This window comes from Theropithecus gelada, chromosome 3 (genome assembly GCF_003255815.1).
Source record: "Theropithecus gelada isolate Dixy chromosome 3, Tgel_1.0, whole genome shotgun sequence".
NCBI classification, from domain to species: Eukaryota; Metazoa; Chordata; class Mammalia; order Primates; family Cercopithecidae; genus Theropithecus; species Theropithecus gelada.
In genome coordinates, this window is record NC_037670.1 from 163,968,320 (window position 1) to 163,984,578 (window position 16,259).

General features: G+C 49.2%; 1 protein-coding gene and 1 non-coding gene across 2 annotated transcripts in view; one reads left to right on the forward strand and one right to left on the reverse strand.

Annotated features, from left to right (window-relative positions):
* The first annotated feature begins 3,061 nt into the window (after positions 1-3,061).
* On the forward strand, positions 3,062-3,165 carry LOC112621908. The gene has a single exon (XR_003118836.1). It is a non-coding gene; the product is annotated as a U6 spliceosomal RNA (small nuclear RNA).
* A 3,335-nt stretch (positions 3,166-6,500) lies between these two features.
* KLRG2 (killer cell lectin like receptor G2) overlaps positions 6,501-16,259 on the reverse strand; it is a 28,693-nt gene continuing 18,934 nt past the window's right edge. Inside the window, exons 4-5 of the mRNA XM_025380757.1 lie at positions 7,917-8,020; positions 6,501-7,515 (exon numbers count right to left, since the gene is read on the reverse strand). Coding sequence (XP_025236542.1) covers positions 7,395-7,515; positions 7,917-8,020 — 225 coding nt within the window. The 3' untranslated portion in view covers positions 6,501-7,394. The remainder of the gene's footprint in view (positions 7,516-7,916; positions 8,021-16,259) is intronic.

A 16,259-nucleotide genomic window follows, 5' to 3' on the forward strand; every position in this document is an offset into this window, starting at 1 on the left:
GGTGCTTGTGATTACACTGGGTACACCTGGGTAACCCAGGCTCCTCTCATCTGAAGACCCTTAATATATATGTTTTTTAAGACAGTTTTGCTCTTTAAATTTTTTATTTTTTTGAGACAGAGTTTCGCTCTTGTTGCCCAAACTGGAGTGCAATGGCACGATCTCGGTTCACTGCAACCTCCGCCTCCAGGGTTCAAGCAGTTCTCCTGCCTCAGCCTCCCGAGTAGCTGGGATTACAGGCGTGCACCACCACACCCAGCTAATGTTTTGTATTTTTAGTAGAAATGAGGTTTCTGTGTTAGCCAGGCTGGTCTCAAACTCCTGACCTCAGGTGATCCGCCCGCCTCGGTCTCCCAAAGTGCTGGGATTACAGGTGAGAGCCACCATGACCGGTCTAAAATATTTTTAAAGTTGTGATACAGTTGATAGTGTTGCTACAAACTTAGAGGCTCAAAAGAATGCAAAATGTGTACCTTACCTCTGGGAGGCCAGAAGTCTGCAGTCTGACTGAGCCAAAATCAGGGTGTCGGCAGAGCCACGTTCCCCCTGGAGGCTTGAGGGGAGAATCCGTTCTTTGAGTTTTCCAGGCTGGTTTTTTTTTTTTGAGACAGTCTCCCTCTGTCGCCCAGGCTGGAGTGCAGTGGCACAATATTGGCTCACTGCAACCTCCACCTCCTGGGTTCAAGCGATTCTTGTGCCTCAGCCTCTTGAGTAGCAGGGATTACAGGTGACTGCCACCATGGCCGGCTAATTTTTTTGTATTTTTAATAGAGACGGAGTTTCGCCATGTTGGCCAGGCTGGTCTTGAATTCCTGACCTCAAGTGATCAGCCCTCCTTGGCCTCCCAAAGTGCTGGGGTTACAGGTGTGAGCCACCGCGCCCAGCCTCTTTTTCAGCTTCTGGAATCTTCCTGCAGTCCGTAGCTCCTGGTCCCCTCCTTCAAAGCCAGAGTGTAGCATCTTTGAGTCCCCCCTCCTCCTCCTCCTCCTCCCCCTCCTCCTTCTCCTCCTCTTCCTTCAAAGCCAGAGTGTAGCATCTTTGAGTCCCTCCTCCTCCCGCCTCCCGCCTCCCGCCTCCCGCCTCCCCTGCCTTCTGACATCCAGCCTCCTCCTCCAGCACCCTCTGACCCACCTGCCTCCCTCTTATAAGGACGCTTGTGATTACACTGGGTACACCTGGTAACCCAGGCTCTTCTCATCTGAAGACCCTTAATTTAATCACAGTAATCCTAAGAAAAAAGATTTTTTAAAGCAAAAATTAATTAATTTAAAAGGAAAACTGCCTTTGGTCAGTGAAAGCCTCTTCAGGTTCGTCCTCGGTTCTTTTGACAGGACCTGGAAGACTCTGAGCACTTCCTTGCCTACCCTGCCACACACATCAGTGGTGTTTCCTCCAGAGCTCAGATGACAGAGTCCTTATTCTTTTAATGAAGTCAGCATAACATTAAAATCCGATAAAATAGCATTCGAAAGAGATAGCTTCAGATCAAATACATTTTAAATAGTCATGTGTCACTTAACAACAAGGAAATGTCTAAGAAATTTGTTGTTAGGCGATTTTATCATTGTGCAAACATCATTTAATTACACAAACCTATAGGGTAGAACCTCCTACCCACCTGGGCTCTATGGTACGGCCTATTACTCCTAGGCCACAAACCTGTACAGCATGTTACTTGTGAAAGTTGATTATATGACTTGGGTCATTCTTTTTTTTCTTTTTTTTTTTTTGAGACAGTCTCGCTCTGTCACCCAGGCTGGAGTGCAGTGGTACGATCTCAGCTCACTGCAGCCTTCACCTCCTGGGTTTAAGCCATTCTCGTGCCTCAGCCTCCCAAGTAGCTGGGATTACAGCCGCCCACCACCACACCCTGCTAATTTTTGTATTTTTAGTAGAGACTGGGGGGCGGGGTGGTTTCACCATGTTGGCCAGGCTGGTCTCGAACTCCTGACCTCAAGTGATCTGCCCACCTCGGCCTCCCAAAGTGCTGGGACTACAGGCGTGAGCCACCGCGCCCGGCCTTTTGAATTGGGTCGTTCTTGTCGGACCCAATTAAAACAGTTGAGAAGCTGGGGGGAAAAAGCACTTAGAGCACATAACACAGCTCCAAGAATGCAATTCTCTGCAAGCCTGGCAGCCAAAACGGCCTGCTCTCACCTGAAACCAGTTTTATCTAATGGCTTCTGAAACATCCTGCTACCGCTCTAAATCTAGTTTTACCTACTGAAGCCACTTACCAATCAGAGCGTGCCAGCTCCCCAACACTCTACTAGTGCTAATGGACTTTCTGGAAAAACAATGCATAGCATTTCTCCTTTCTCTTGTCGGACACACAGGTCTGGCTGTTACTCAGGCTGGAGTGCAGGGGTACAATCATGGCTCACTGCAGCCTCAACCTCCTAGGCTCAAGCGATCCTCCATCTTCAGCCTCCCAAGCAGCTGGACTACAGGCTGGGGGCCACCACACCCAACTTATTTTTTATTTTTTTTGTAGAGATGGGGTCTCACCATGTTGTCCAGGCTGGTCTCAAACTCCTGGGCGCAAGCGATCCTCCTGCCTCTGCCTCCCAAAGTCCTGTGATTACAGGTGTGAGCCACCACACCTGGCCAACATTTCTCCTTTTTATAAAACCTCCTCTTTGTTCTTTGGACATATTGAAGACCAGTCAGTCTGTGTGTATGCCTGAAGTTGCAATTCTGGTATCCCAAATAACATGAGAAATTTAGGGATTCATCTCTATATTTTAATTTTGACTTTAATATACTGCACTGAATACTGTTGGCAGCTGTATGTAACACAATGGTAAGTATTTGTGTATCTAAACATAGAAAAAGTACAGTAAAATACGGTGTAAAAGAGAAATAGGCTGGGTACAGTGGCTCACGCCTGTAATCCCAGCTACTCAAGGCTGAGGCAGGATTGCTTGAACCCGGGAGGCGGAGGTTGCAGTGAACCGAGATTGCACCACTGTACTCCAGCCTGGGTGACAGAGCAAGACTCCTTCTCAAAAAATAAAATAAAATAAAATAAAATAAAATAAATTTTAAAAACAGAGAAATAGTGCTTTCTTCAGTAGCACACATACTAAAATTGGAACAATACAGAGATTAGCATGGCCGCTGTTTAAAAATTAAATTTAAAAAAAATTGACTGGGCACAGTGGCTCACGCCTGTAATACCAGCACTTTGGGAGGCTGAGGCGGGTGGATCACAAGGTCAGGAGTTCAAGACCAGCCTGGTCAAGATGGTGAAACCCCATCTCTACTAAAAATACAAAAATTATCCAGGCATGGTGGCGAGCACCTGTAATCTCAGCTACTCGGGAGGCTGAGGCAGAGAATTGCTTGAACCCAGGAGGTGGAGGTTGCAGTGAGCCGAGATGGCATCACTGCCTTCCACACTGGGCGACAGAAGGAAGGCTCTGTCTCAAAAAAAAAAAAAGCAAAAACAAAAATTGCTGGGTGTGGTGACTCACACCTGTAATCCCAGCACCTTGGGAGGCAGAGGTGGGTGGATCATCTGAGGTCAGGAGTTCAAGACCAGCCTGGCCAACATGGTGAAACCCCGTCTCTACTAAAAATACAGAAATTAGCCCGGCATGTTGGCAGGCATCTATAATTTCAGCTACTCGGAGGCTGAGGCAGGCGAATCACTTGAACCTGGGAGGCGGAGGTTGCAGTGAGCAGAGATTGTGCCACTGCATTCCAGCCTGGGGAACAGAGTGAGGCTCCACCTCAAAAAGAAAAAAAAAAACCGGTACACTTGTATGGGGCACTTATAGGACTGGAAGTTGTTCTGGGTGAGTGGGGAGTGACTGTGAAGGTTTAGGACATTACACACTGTTGTAGACTTTATAAACACTGCACACATAGGCTACACTAAATTTATGAAAAGTAATTTTCTTTCAATAATAAATCTTACTGTAACTTCATAATTTTTTTAACTTTTTGACTTTTTTGTAATAACACTTAGCTTAAAATGCAAATATTATACACCTGTACAAAAATATTTTCTTTATATCCTTATTCTTGGCTTTTAAAATTCTATTAACAATTTTTTTTTTTTTTTTTTGGAAATGGAGTCTCACTCTGTCACTCTGGCTGGAGTGCAATGGTGCGATTTTGCCCCACTGCAACCTCCACCTCCCGGGTTCAAGTGATTCTCCTGCCTTGGCCTCCTGAGTAGCTGGGATTACAGGTGCGCGCTACCATGCCCAGCTAATTTTTGTATTTTTAGTAGAGATGGGGTTTCACCATGTTGGCCAGGCTGGTCTCAAACACTTGACCTCATGATCCACCCATCTTGGCCTCCCAAAGTGCTGGGATTACAGGCCACTGTGCCTGGCCATATTAACAATTGTCTTGATGAATTCAGAAGTCCCACAGGTTTACAAAGCCATTTTTAAATTGTGAAATATTTCAGACACAATCAGTTTTATTTTTATTATTACTTTTTAAGCTATACCTACTGGGATGGGAGACAGTTTTAAAAGTTAATGATTTTCTTGGATGTTGCTGTTTTTAACTCCGTAAGTACTTCGGTTCTGCCAGTGCTGCCCTGAGCACTGGGGCTGGGAGAGCAGGTAGCAAGGGCTAGCACTGGATACAGCATAAAGATATATTTCTCTTCCCCTTCAAACTGGCTGTCCCTGTAACCAATAAAATGTGGCCCATGTGACACTGGGTGACTTCTGAGGCTGGCCCTCCAGAGATTCAGCTTATGCTGTCCTTTATTTAGGAATGCTCCTTCTTGTAATCCATCTGCCATGCTATGAGGAAGCTCAAGCAGCCACGTGGAGAGCCCCACGTGCAGGAGAACTAAGGCCCCCAGCTAGGAGCCTGCACCACATTGCTGGCTGAGCAAGTGAGGCCATTTTGGACTTTCCAGCCATTCCAGCACTCCATCCAATACCATCTAAAGCAGAACTGCCTGGTCAATCCACAGAATGAGGGGGAGGAAAATAGTCATCTGGGGCAAATAGTTGTTGCTAAGTTTGGGAACAATTTGTTATAAAGCAGACCATGCACTGTGGCTCACTCCTGTAATCCCAGCACTTCGGGAGGCCAAGGCGGGCAGATCACCTGAGGTCAAGAGTTCGAGACCAGCCTGGCCAACATGACGAAACCCCATCTCTACTAAAAATACAAAAATTAGCTGGGCATGGTGGTGGATGCCTATAGTCCCAGATACTCAGGAGGCTGAGGCAGGAGAATCACTTGAACCCGGGAGGCAGAGGTTGCAGTGAGCTGAGATTATGACACTGCACTCCAGCCTGGGCATCAGAGCGAGACTGTCTCAAAAAAAAAAAAAAAAAAAATTGTTATAAAGCAACAGATAACCGAGGGTGTGGATTATCCCAAGTGTGAAGTAACTTGGTACCTCCTTTCTCCCTCACTCCACCTGATGGCTTCCCACTCGGCTGCCACTAATACCTTTCTAGATTCCTCTACTGTGTGCTGGGATGGAAAGAGTGTGGCCTTTGGAGTCAGACAGCAAGTGGGTTTCATTCTAGACCTTGCACTTTCTAGCTGGGTGATTTTAAGTACAACACTTCCCTTCTCTAAAAGGTACTGAGAAGGCTAGATAAGGTTTTGTATACTCATAACCTACAGATGTGTCATTTCTCCAGGCACAGACCCTGGGAACATACGGCAGGGGGTGGGAGGGTAACATACACAGCTTCTTGCCCACATAGGATGTATTTTGATTGGCGTCTGCCCCACCCGAGCCACCCATTTCACCTCCAGCCAGGGAATTTCCATTTCCCTTTTTTTTTTTTTTTTTTTTGAGACGGAGTCTTGCACTGTCGCCCAGGCTGGAGTGCAGTGGTGCAATCTTGGCTCACTGCAACCTCTGCCTCCTGGGTCAAGCAACTTTCCTGTCCCCGCCTCCTGAGTAGCTGGGATTACAGGCGCCCACCACCATGCCCAGCTAATTTTTTGTGTTTTTAGTAGAGATGGGGTTTCACCATGTTGGCCAGGCTGGTCTCGAACTCTTGACCTTGTGATTCGCCCACCTCAGCCTCCCAAAGTGCTGGGATTACAGGCATGAGCCACCGCACCTGGTGTCCATTTCCCTTTTCGTTGTTACATCTCAAGAGTGTGAGAAGTGCGGGGCTGGGGGACGGATAGCATTAGGAAAAATTTCTAACGTAGATGACAGGTTAATGGGTGCAGCAAACCACCATGGCACGTATATACCTATGCAACAAATCTGCACGTTCTGCACATGTACCCCAGAACTTAAAGTATAATAATACTAATTTAAAAAAAGAGTGTGAGAAATTTCTTCCATCTAGGACTCTCCATCCCATTCTCCCAGACAGCCCATTACTGGCTCAGATGCACCAATAAGGATTTCTGTTTAGGAGGGATCTGGGTGCGTGGTCTGACTTTAGAGGGAAGGCTGGCTTGCAAGGGCCAGTTGAGTGCGTGCCCAGCACCAAGCTAAGACGCAGGCCCAGGCTCCTGCTGTTTGGAGGTCTAGCTGGACTCAAGGGACTACACAACTCTGTCAGCCACTTCCTCCAGCCTGAAGGTCTTCACCGCACCCCAGCACAGGGACTTCTTCAGGCTGGTCGTCTCTGCAGCTGTGGGCGGAAGAGCTGCCTGGAACCTGCCCGCATTTCTCTGATTTCCTTTCTCACTCAGACTTCTCAGCTTCCACTTACCAAGCTGGGGTGCTCTCCTGGCTTCTCCTGCCAGGTGGTCCTGTCCTCTCTGTCTTGTCTTACCCTTGGGCATCAACTTGCCAGGAGCCGGCCAGCCCACATGCGGGATCTCCACCCAGAACCTTCCTGTCTGCCAACCCTTTGCCAACTCTCAGGGCGGGGAAGGAAAACCTTTCTCCCCACTCCTCCCAGGCCTGACCGCTCCTTTTCCTTGGTTAATTTTCCACAGAGGCTGCCGGTAGGCTGTGTCCGACGTACACCCAGCTGCCTGGAATAGAATTCACAGCAATGACGTTATCCCTGCCAAGTCCCACTGCCACCGAACAACAGCAGACTCGTTTCCATGAGTCGGAATGAGAACCCAGATTGGAATCAGCTGTGGTTGCTAACCCTGTCTTTTTCCTCTAGGGAGAAATTGTCATTTTAATGAAACCAAGGCACAGAAATGCTAAACAACCATCCCAATGTCATCAAACCAATCATCCACAGAAGCTGGAGACTAATATTGGCACTCAGGCCTGAGGCCACAGAAAATCTCCTTTCCCTCGGATGCATCTTCCTGGGTTGAAGTCCAGCTCCTAGACTCGCTCGTGTGTGCCCCCTTGAACAGAGCAGGGAGACCTGGATGCCTGGGTCCAGGAAGAGGCTGCCCAAGCTCTCAACTGGCCTCCCCTGTAGGGGTGCTGCATCCGCCTGGCAGGCTGAGGACAGGCAGAGCCCAGATCACTGGGTCCCCTTGGCACAGACCCAGGGTCTTGGAGTGCTGCAGTTTGCAGCCACCAGAGTGCCTTCATCCAGGGCCCCGCAGTTGATATCCGGGTTGTCCTTGCCGTCCTCAGGGAGTCTGGGGAAGGGTGGGAGGGGAAAGAGGAGAGGTGTTAAGGGTGCCGGGGCCTCACTTCCCAGACAGACCCTCTAGCCTGTGTGCCTGTCACCTCTACCGGCCTGCGCACTGAGTGAGTCACTGCACTGGTCAGCCACGTGGCACTGGATGAATCCCCAAACCTCCCTGGGCAGCTGAACCCGCATCTGTAAAACGGGGGTGACAACCCTGCTTGGGTGGACGTGCTGGGAACCCAAATAAGGAGTGAAGTGACAGGGACTCATCAGGCACCAGGCCGCGAGGATGGGCGTGGGTTGCTTTCCGAGTGGCATTCCAGGTTAGGGGAGCAGCAAGGAGGTGGACCCTGGACAAATGGAGGATCCAGAACAGCAGAGGAGGGAGAAAAGCCCATGGTCACTCACAGCTGGGGCGGCAGAGGGGCCTCGTCGATCCAGTGCCAGCCCTGGGGGCCTCGCCAGGCCCCCACCCAGGAGTGCCTGGAGACTGGGTATCTGCCCAGGAAGTCCTGAGGGAGAAAAGTAAGATGGTCACTCCCCTGGACACTGGTGTGGCTCACCTGGGGCGTATGGGTTCCACAGGGCCCCACCTGGCCAATCCAGAAGGATCTGCTCAAGCCAGTGCTTGCAGAACAAAACCACCTTGAAAGCTGGATTGGATGCCTGCTGGGTGCCAGGCGCTGTGCTCAGGGCTGGAGGCCAGAATGGGGGTGACCCTGTCTCAGCCAAAGGGATGTGAACGCCAAACACTACTAAGTGATGCTCAAAGGGCGTTGAGTGGGCAAAGAAACAAAGAAGCTCAGAAAGCGAGGGAGGTGGTCAGGCACGGTGGCTCATGCCTGTAACCCCAGCACATTGGGAGGCCGAGGCTAGCGGATTACCTGAAGCCAGGAGTTCGAGACAGGCCTGTCCAACATAATGAAACCCCGTTTCTATTTAAAAAAAAAAAAAAAAGCGGCCGGGCGCGGTGGCTCAAGCCTGTAATCCCAGCACTTTGGGAGGCCGAGACGGGCGGATCACAAGGTCAGGAAATCGAGACCATCCTGGCTAACACGGCGAAACCCCGTCTCTACTAAAAACACAAAAAATTAGCCGGGCGAGGTGGCGGCGCCTGTGGTCCCAGCTACTCAGGAGGCTGAGGCAGGAGAATAGCGGGAACCCGGGAGGCGGAGCTTGCAGTGAGCTGAGATCCGGCCACTGCACTCCAGCCTGGGCGACAGAGCGAGACTCCGTCTCAAAAAAAAAAAAAAAAAAAAAAAAAAAAAAAAAAAAGCTGGGCATGGTGGCAGGTGCCTGTAATCCCAGCTACTTGGGAGGCTGAAACAGGAAAATCGCTTGAGCCCAGGAGGCAGAGGTTGCAGTAAGCCAAGATTGTGCCACTGCACTCCAGCCTGGGCTGACAAGAGGGAAACTCCATCTCAAAATAATAATAATAATAATAATAATAATAATAATAATAATAATAATAATGCATGCAGACGTGCAGGAACAACAAAAACCAAAGTATGTTGGAGAGGTACTAGAGGAGACTTTTTTTCTTTTAAATATTTACCCTCAGTGTCACATTATTTTTAACAATGAATTAAAGCAAAAAAGACAATGTTTTAAAGTATATATTTAAGATTTTTTTCTTTTTTTTTTTTTTTTTTTTGAGACAGAGCCTTGCTCTGTCACCCAGGCTGGAGTGCAGTGGCACGATCCTGGCTCACTGCAGCCTCAGCCTCCCAGGTTCAAGCAATTCTCCTGCCTCAGGCTCCTGAGAAGCTGGGACTACAGGCGCGCACCACCAGGCACAGGTAATTTTCATATTGTTAGTAGGGATGGGTTTTGCCATGTTGGCCCAGGCTGGTCTGGAGCTCCTGGCCTCAAGTACCTATCCACTTCAGCCTCCCAAAGTGTAGAATTAGTGGTGTGAGCCACTGCACCCGGCCAAGATTTTTTAACTTGGAAAAAAAAGTTTAAATATTTTAAGCCCCAGGGTCGGACGTGGTGGAGGGGCAGCGATGCCAGCACAGCCCGCATCACCTTGTTCTTTCTGAAATGCCGTTTGGCGCTATGTAACAAGAGCAGCACCACCGCTCCTGCTCCAATGGGTGATTCCGCTGGGAAATAAATCCGAGAATATAAAGGGGAAAAATGAACTTATCTAAAGATAACACGGTGCCATTTGTGAAGAAAAACCGGAAACTCCCCAAACGCTCAGCAACCGAGAAATAACAAGGCAAATTATAGGATGTCGACGTGATGGAAAATTATAGTGCTATTAAAAATGACAAGTGTATAGAAAATGTCATTATGCAGGAAAATGTAAATATGAAATCATGCCAAGTAAAAAAAAAAAAAAAAAAAGACTATACTAGAAAGTACATATCGCTCACAACGTCAAGAAGCACATGTTCCCTCTGAGGCAGGTTAGGAGCAGAGTGGTATACATGAATTTTGTGTACGCTGAATTCTTCCCTGAGAAAATGGTGTAGGTCAACAAAGACAAGCCCTGGGACTCAGAAAGCCAGCACTGGAGTGATGATTGTCCCGTTGCTGCCACCTCCTCCATCCTTCAGATCTGAGCTAAAGGTTGCTTTTTTTACGGACACTGGGCTGACCCTCTCCAAGGTGAACTAGGTGCTCCTCTCTCCCCTTGGTTTCCACAACTTTCACAGAATAAAGTTGCCTCTTTTTTATTTTTATTTTTGAGACGGAGTCTTGCTCAGCTGCCCAGGCTGGAGTGCAGTGCCACAATCTTGGCTCACTGCAACCACCGTCTCCCAGGTTCAAGGAATTCTCCCATCTCAGTCTCCTGAGTAGCTGGGATTACAGGCACCTGCCATCATGCTCATTTTAGTAGCGATGGGGATTCACCATATTGACCAGGCTGGTCTTGAACTCCTGACCTCAGGTGATCCACCTGCCTTGGCCTCCCAAAATGCTAGGATTACAGGCATAAGCCACCGCACCCAGCCTCTCTTTTTTATTTTTTAAGAGACAGGATCTCACTACGTTGTCCAGGCTGGCCTTGAACCCCTGGGCTCAAGCGATGCTCCCACCTCAGCCTCCAAAGTAGCTGGGACTGCTGGTACGTGCCAGCACTCATGTGCTACCTCCTAATGGCTTGCCTCCTTGTCACTTTCCTGTATTAGATGGTGAACCTGGTGCAGGCCAGGAGCTCGTCTTACTCAGCATTGCACTATGACAGCCCAGCACACAGTAGGTCAGCTCAGTGAAACTGCCTCCCCGTGCTCATTGCCAAAAATCAGCAAGAGCCACAGTGAACCCAGGCCATCAGGCCACTGCGTGTCCCAGAAGTGTCACAGAAAACCCATCTTCTGCCCCTCAAGGTTAGTACCAGTCAGTCAGCAGTCCAGAGAGAAGCCAGGGGCAACTTCCAGGCTGAAGGTTGCTAATCTTACCCTTCTTGAATCCTAAAGAGCACACAGGAAAATGGAGAGTGGTGAGTGGGCGGAACAAAGAAGGTACACTGGGCAGCTGTTCCTGGCTGGTGCTTCGGGGACACACTGGGGCCCAGGATGGGGCTGGGCGGGGAACCCTAGAGAGGATGGGAGGGCCCCAAGCTGCTCTGAGGTGTGAGTCAGAGGGCTGAGCGGCCCAACAGCGTCTTCCTGGGAGCCCTCAGCTGCCTGTTTGGGAAGGCACACCAGGGCTCAGTGCCTCTCCAGGGCTGAGATGGGGCCAGGCTACCCCATATGCAAATTCTGGCTCCATGACTTGTGAGCCACATGACCTTAGACAAGTTACCCAACCTTTCAGAGCCGCTGGGTGGTCCTCTGTAAAATGAGGATGCTTGTGATGAGGCTTGAGATACTAACATAAAGCCAGGGCTACCTAGTACACACTCATCCCAGTCCTCTTGCCTCTGATGTGTGGTGGGCAAAGCTTGTGACCTGCCTCCGACACACATGAGCCCCTTTGATGCTTACAGCAACCTCAAGAGGACCCTGCCCTTCTGTCAGAGCCCTAAGCCATCTGCCTCTCTCTCCCTTCCCCTCTGGGCCTCCTGGTGACAGGAGCCGAAGGCCTCCCCCAGCCCCAACCCCGCCTAGACCCACCCACTCCATTCCATTCTTCTTTTCCTTGCAGTTGAGACTCCTGATCTCATTGTTAGCAAAAATGGTGGTGTGGGGAAGGTGTTGTTCAGAGTTATAAATAAACTCCAGGAACTACTAAGTAATTTGTGGCTGAAAGGACTGCTCTGTGCAAAAGATTCTGAGGCCTCCTTAAACTGTGGATTCTCCAACTTTCCCACTAATATGGGGAGAGGGAATGTGATCCTGTGCAGAATGGACTGAAAATCTCATCTTTTACATCTTAAAATTATAGAAAATTATTTCCTATGCCTTCATACATTTCTTTTTAAAAAAACTGTGATAAAAGATTCACGGCCAGGCATGGCTGCTCGCAGCTGTAGTCTTAGCACTTTGGGAGGCTGAGGAGGGCGGATCACTCAAGCCCAGGAGTTTGAGACCAGCCTGCGTAACATAGTGAGACCCTGTCTCTACAAAAAATACAAATATTAACCAGGTGTGGCAGCACACTGCTGTAGTCCCAGCTACTCAGGAGGCTAAGGCCGAAGGATGGTTTGACCCCGGGAGGTCGAGGCTGCAGTGAGCCATGATCGCACCACTGCACTCCAGCCTGGGTGACAGAGCAAGATCCTGACTCAAAAAAAAAAAAAAAATTAATGACATAAAATTTACCATTTTAACTATGGTAAGTGTTCAGTTCAAGGGCATTAAGTATATCCACATTGTTGTGAAACGGTCATCACCATCCATCTCCTGAACTTTTTCACCTCCCCAAACTGAAGCTGTCCTCATTAAACAACTCCCCATCCCCCGCTGCCCTGGCAACCGCCATTCTACTCTCTATCTTCACTCATGTCTGTTTTAATATTAAAATGTTTCAAATTACTTTTCTTAATCCTAGGATGTATATGTATTCATGGTTTAAACTTTTTGAAATTAGGATCGGGCTCGAGTTCAGCATGTGCTGTTAAGGTAGCTTCCTCCCTCCTCCACTCTGCAAAGCAAAGCTGTTAGTAAACTAATGGTGAGCACTTACAACTTCCTACTTTTCACTACTCCTGAGCAAAACAGGCTTCTGGGGAAGATGAGCCACGTCTATCCTGTACCCCCGGGCGCCCTGGCCCTGGTGCGTTCCTGGGGTTTGTGTGCGCTGCTTCTATGTGTGTGTCCTGTCCTCCCCACCCTGCCTCAGCACCTTTGGGAGCTTCCAGTCCTTGTCCAGAACTCAGGAAAATTCCAGAGTTCCACAACCATTATATTCCAGATTTTAACTGCCTGGATCTTGAATCTTAGCGTTGTTCTTTTTGCAGGGAAGGGGTTTACCCAGAATGTGATATGTTTTCTGTAGATTTACTTATGTTTCAAATGATTGATGCTGTATGCATTTTTTTTGTTAAATTCTTTATCTCAGGTTCTGTTTCCAATTTGGATAGTTAAACCCACCTCCCCACACTGGCAACAAGGAGGTCTAAAATCATCTGAGGTGAACCTGTCTGACGCGAGGCCCGTTTTACTGGCTTCCTGTTGGCATTTGCTGTGCTCAGTTGGTCTGTCTCAGGACAAAATGCCATGTTCATCAGTCTTAAGCGATGGGATTCCATAAGTAAGTAATGGGATGAACTATGTACCTGCAACAATCTGATCCGTGCCCTGCTTGGCTCCTGGCCCCAACTCCAGGCACTCTGGAGACCACCTTTGGACCCACCTACATTCCTATAGGCCTTCAATTTGCAGATACAACCAGTCTGGGTCTGTACAGTCTTGGTACAGGAGCCTGGGGTGCTTTCTTTGCACAGCCCATTCCCATCTCAACGACAACACCTTAGGGCCCAGCCCAGGAGCTGAGCAGAAACCGTTCTCTACTGAGCTCCTCTTGCCCTCATGGGCTACTGGTGCCCTGGCATATTCCCCCAGTCACAGCCTATATTATTTGTGGAACATTTAGAAATAAATGTTATTCCTGGTTACACAGTAATCTGTGCTCACTGTAAAACATCACCTCCAACTGGGCGTGGTGGCTCACACCTGTAATCCCAGCACTTTGGGAGGCCGAGGCAGGTGGACCATGAGGTCAGGAGATCGAGACCATCCTGGCTAACACGGTGAAACAAACAAAACAAAACAAAAAATTACCTACAGCAGATTTTTTTTTTTTTTGAGATGGAGTTTCACTCTTCTTGCCCAGGCTAGAGTGCAGTGGTGCAATCTCAGCTCACTGCAACCTCCACCTCCTGAGTTCAAGCGATTCTCCTGCCTCAGCCTCCTGAGTAGCTGGGATTATAGGCACGTGCCACCACGCCTGGCTAACATTTGCATTTTTTTAGTAGAGACTGGGTTTCACCATGTTTGCCAGGCCAGTCTTGAACTCCTGACCTCAGATGATCGGCCCACCTTGGCCTCCCAAAGTGTTGGTATTACAGGCGTGAGCCACTGCGCCTGGCCGTCCAGCAGATTTTTACATGGGAAAAATGGGAAGATACCAGCCACCCTTTCCTGAGCCTGCCATGGGGGTCGTGAGGGGACCTGGCCCCAGTGTTGGTGGTGGCTCCAATGTCATCGTCTTGGTCTGTTTAGTCTGTTTTCTGTTGCTGTCACAGATTACCACAGAAAGGGTAATTTATAAGGCAAATAAATTACTTCTTACAGTTTTGGAGGCTGGGTCAGGTGCAGTGGCTCATGCCTGTAATCCCAGCCCTTTGGGAGGCCGAGATGGGGAGGTTGCTTGAGGCTAGGAGTTTGAGACCAGCCTGGGCAACAGAGTGAGACCCTGCCTCTACTAAAAATCAAAAAAATTAGCCAGGCGTGGTTCCAGCTACTCAGGAGGCTGAGATGGGAGGATTGCTTGAGCCTAGAAGGTGGAGGCTGCAGCAAGCCATGATCACCACACTGCACTCCAGCCTGGGCAACAGAGCAAGACCCTGTCTGAAAAAGAGAGGGCTGGGCGCAGTGGGTCACACCTGTAATCTCAGCACTTTGGGAAGCCGAGGCAGGCAGATCACCTGATATCACGAGTTTGAGACCGGCCTGGCCAACATGGCGAAACCCCACCTCTACTAAAAATACAAAAATTAGCTGCATGTGGTGGCGGGAGCCTGTAATTCCAGCTACTTGGGAGGCTGAGGCACCAGAATTGCTTGAACCTGGGAGGCAGAGGCTGCAGTGAACCAAGTGGCGACCTGCCACTGCACTCCAGCCTGGGTGACGGAGCAAGACTCTGTGTCAATTTAAAAAAAGAGAAAGAGGTTGGGCAAGTTGGCTCACGTCTGTAATCCCAGGATTTTGGGAGGCTGAGGAAGGTGAATCAACTGAGGTCAGGAGTTCGAGACCAGCCTGTATTTTGTCTCTACTAAAAATACAAAAATTATCCAGGCGTGGTGGTGGGACCTGTAATCCCAGCTACTCAGGAGGCTGAGGCAGGAGAACTGCTTGAACCTGGGAGGTAGGTTGCAGTGAGCCAAGATCGTACCACTGCACTCCAGCCTGGGTGACAGAGCCAGACTCTATCTTTAAAAAAAAAAAAAAAAAAAAGAGAAAGAGAAATGTGGGGGACACACTGAAACCATAGCAGCAGTGTTGGGGTGGGGCTTCTGAGCCAGGCGTTTGGTGCAAATATCTTCTCTGACACTCTGATCAAGCACAAGTTACTCAGCTTTTCTTTGCCACAAGATTCCTTATCAATGAAAGAGAAAAAGGAACCATCATCTCCACATCACAGGGCTGTTTGAACTGTCAGGCCTCTGAGGCCAAGCTAAGCCATCATATCCCCTGTGACCTGCACGTACACATCCAGATGGCCTGAAGTAGCTGAAGAATCACAAAAGAAGTGAAAATGGCCTGTTCCTGCCCTAACTGATGACATTACCTTGTGAAATTCCTTCTCCTGGCTCATCCTGGCTCAAAAGCTCCCCCACTGAGCACCTTGTGTCCCCCGCTCCTGCCCGCCAGAGAACAACGCCCTTTGACTGTAATTTTCCACTACTTACCCGAATCTTGTAAAACAGCCCCACCCCTGCCTCCCTTCGCTGACTCTTTTCAGACTCAGCCCGCCTGTACCCAGGTGAAATAAACAGCCTTGCTGCTCACACAAAGCCTGTTTGGTGGTCTCTTCACACAGACGCGAGTGAAATTTGGTGCCGTGACTCGGATCGGGGGACCTCCCTTGGGAGATCCCGTCCTCCTGCTCTTTGCTCCATGAGAAAGATCCACCTACGACCTCTGGTCCTCAGAACACCCAGCCCCAGGAGCATCTCACCAATTTTAAATCGGATAAGCGGCCTCTTTTTACTCTCTTCTCCAACCTCTCTCACTATTCCTCAACCTCTTTCTCCTTTCAATCTCGGCGCTATCTTTCAATCTCTCCTTTCTCTTAATTTCAGTTCCTTTGCTTTTCTGGTACAGACAGGAGACGCGTTTTATCCGTGAACCCAAAACTCTGGCGCCGGTCACGGACTCGGGAAGACAGTCTTCCCTTGGTTTTTAATCATATGGGGACGCCTGCTTGATTATTCACCCACGTTTCAGAGGTGTCTGATCATGTGGGGACACTTGCCTTGGTCCTTCACCCTTAGCGGCAAGTACTGCTTTTCTGGGGGGCAAGCACTCCCCACCCTTTCTCTCCGTGTCTCCACCCTCTTTTCTCTGGACTTGCCTCCTTCACTATAGGCAAACTTCCACCCTCCATTCCTCCTTCTTCTCCCTTAGCCTGTGT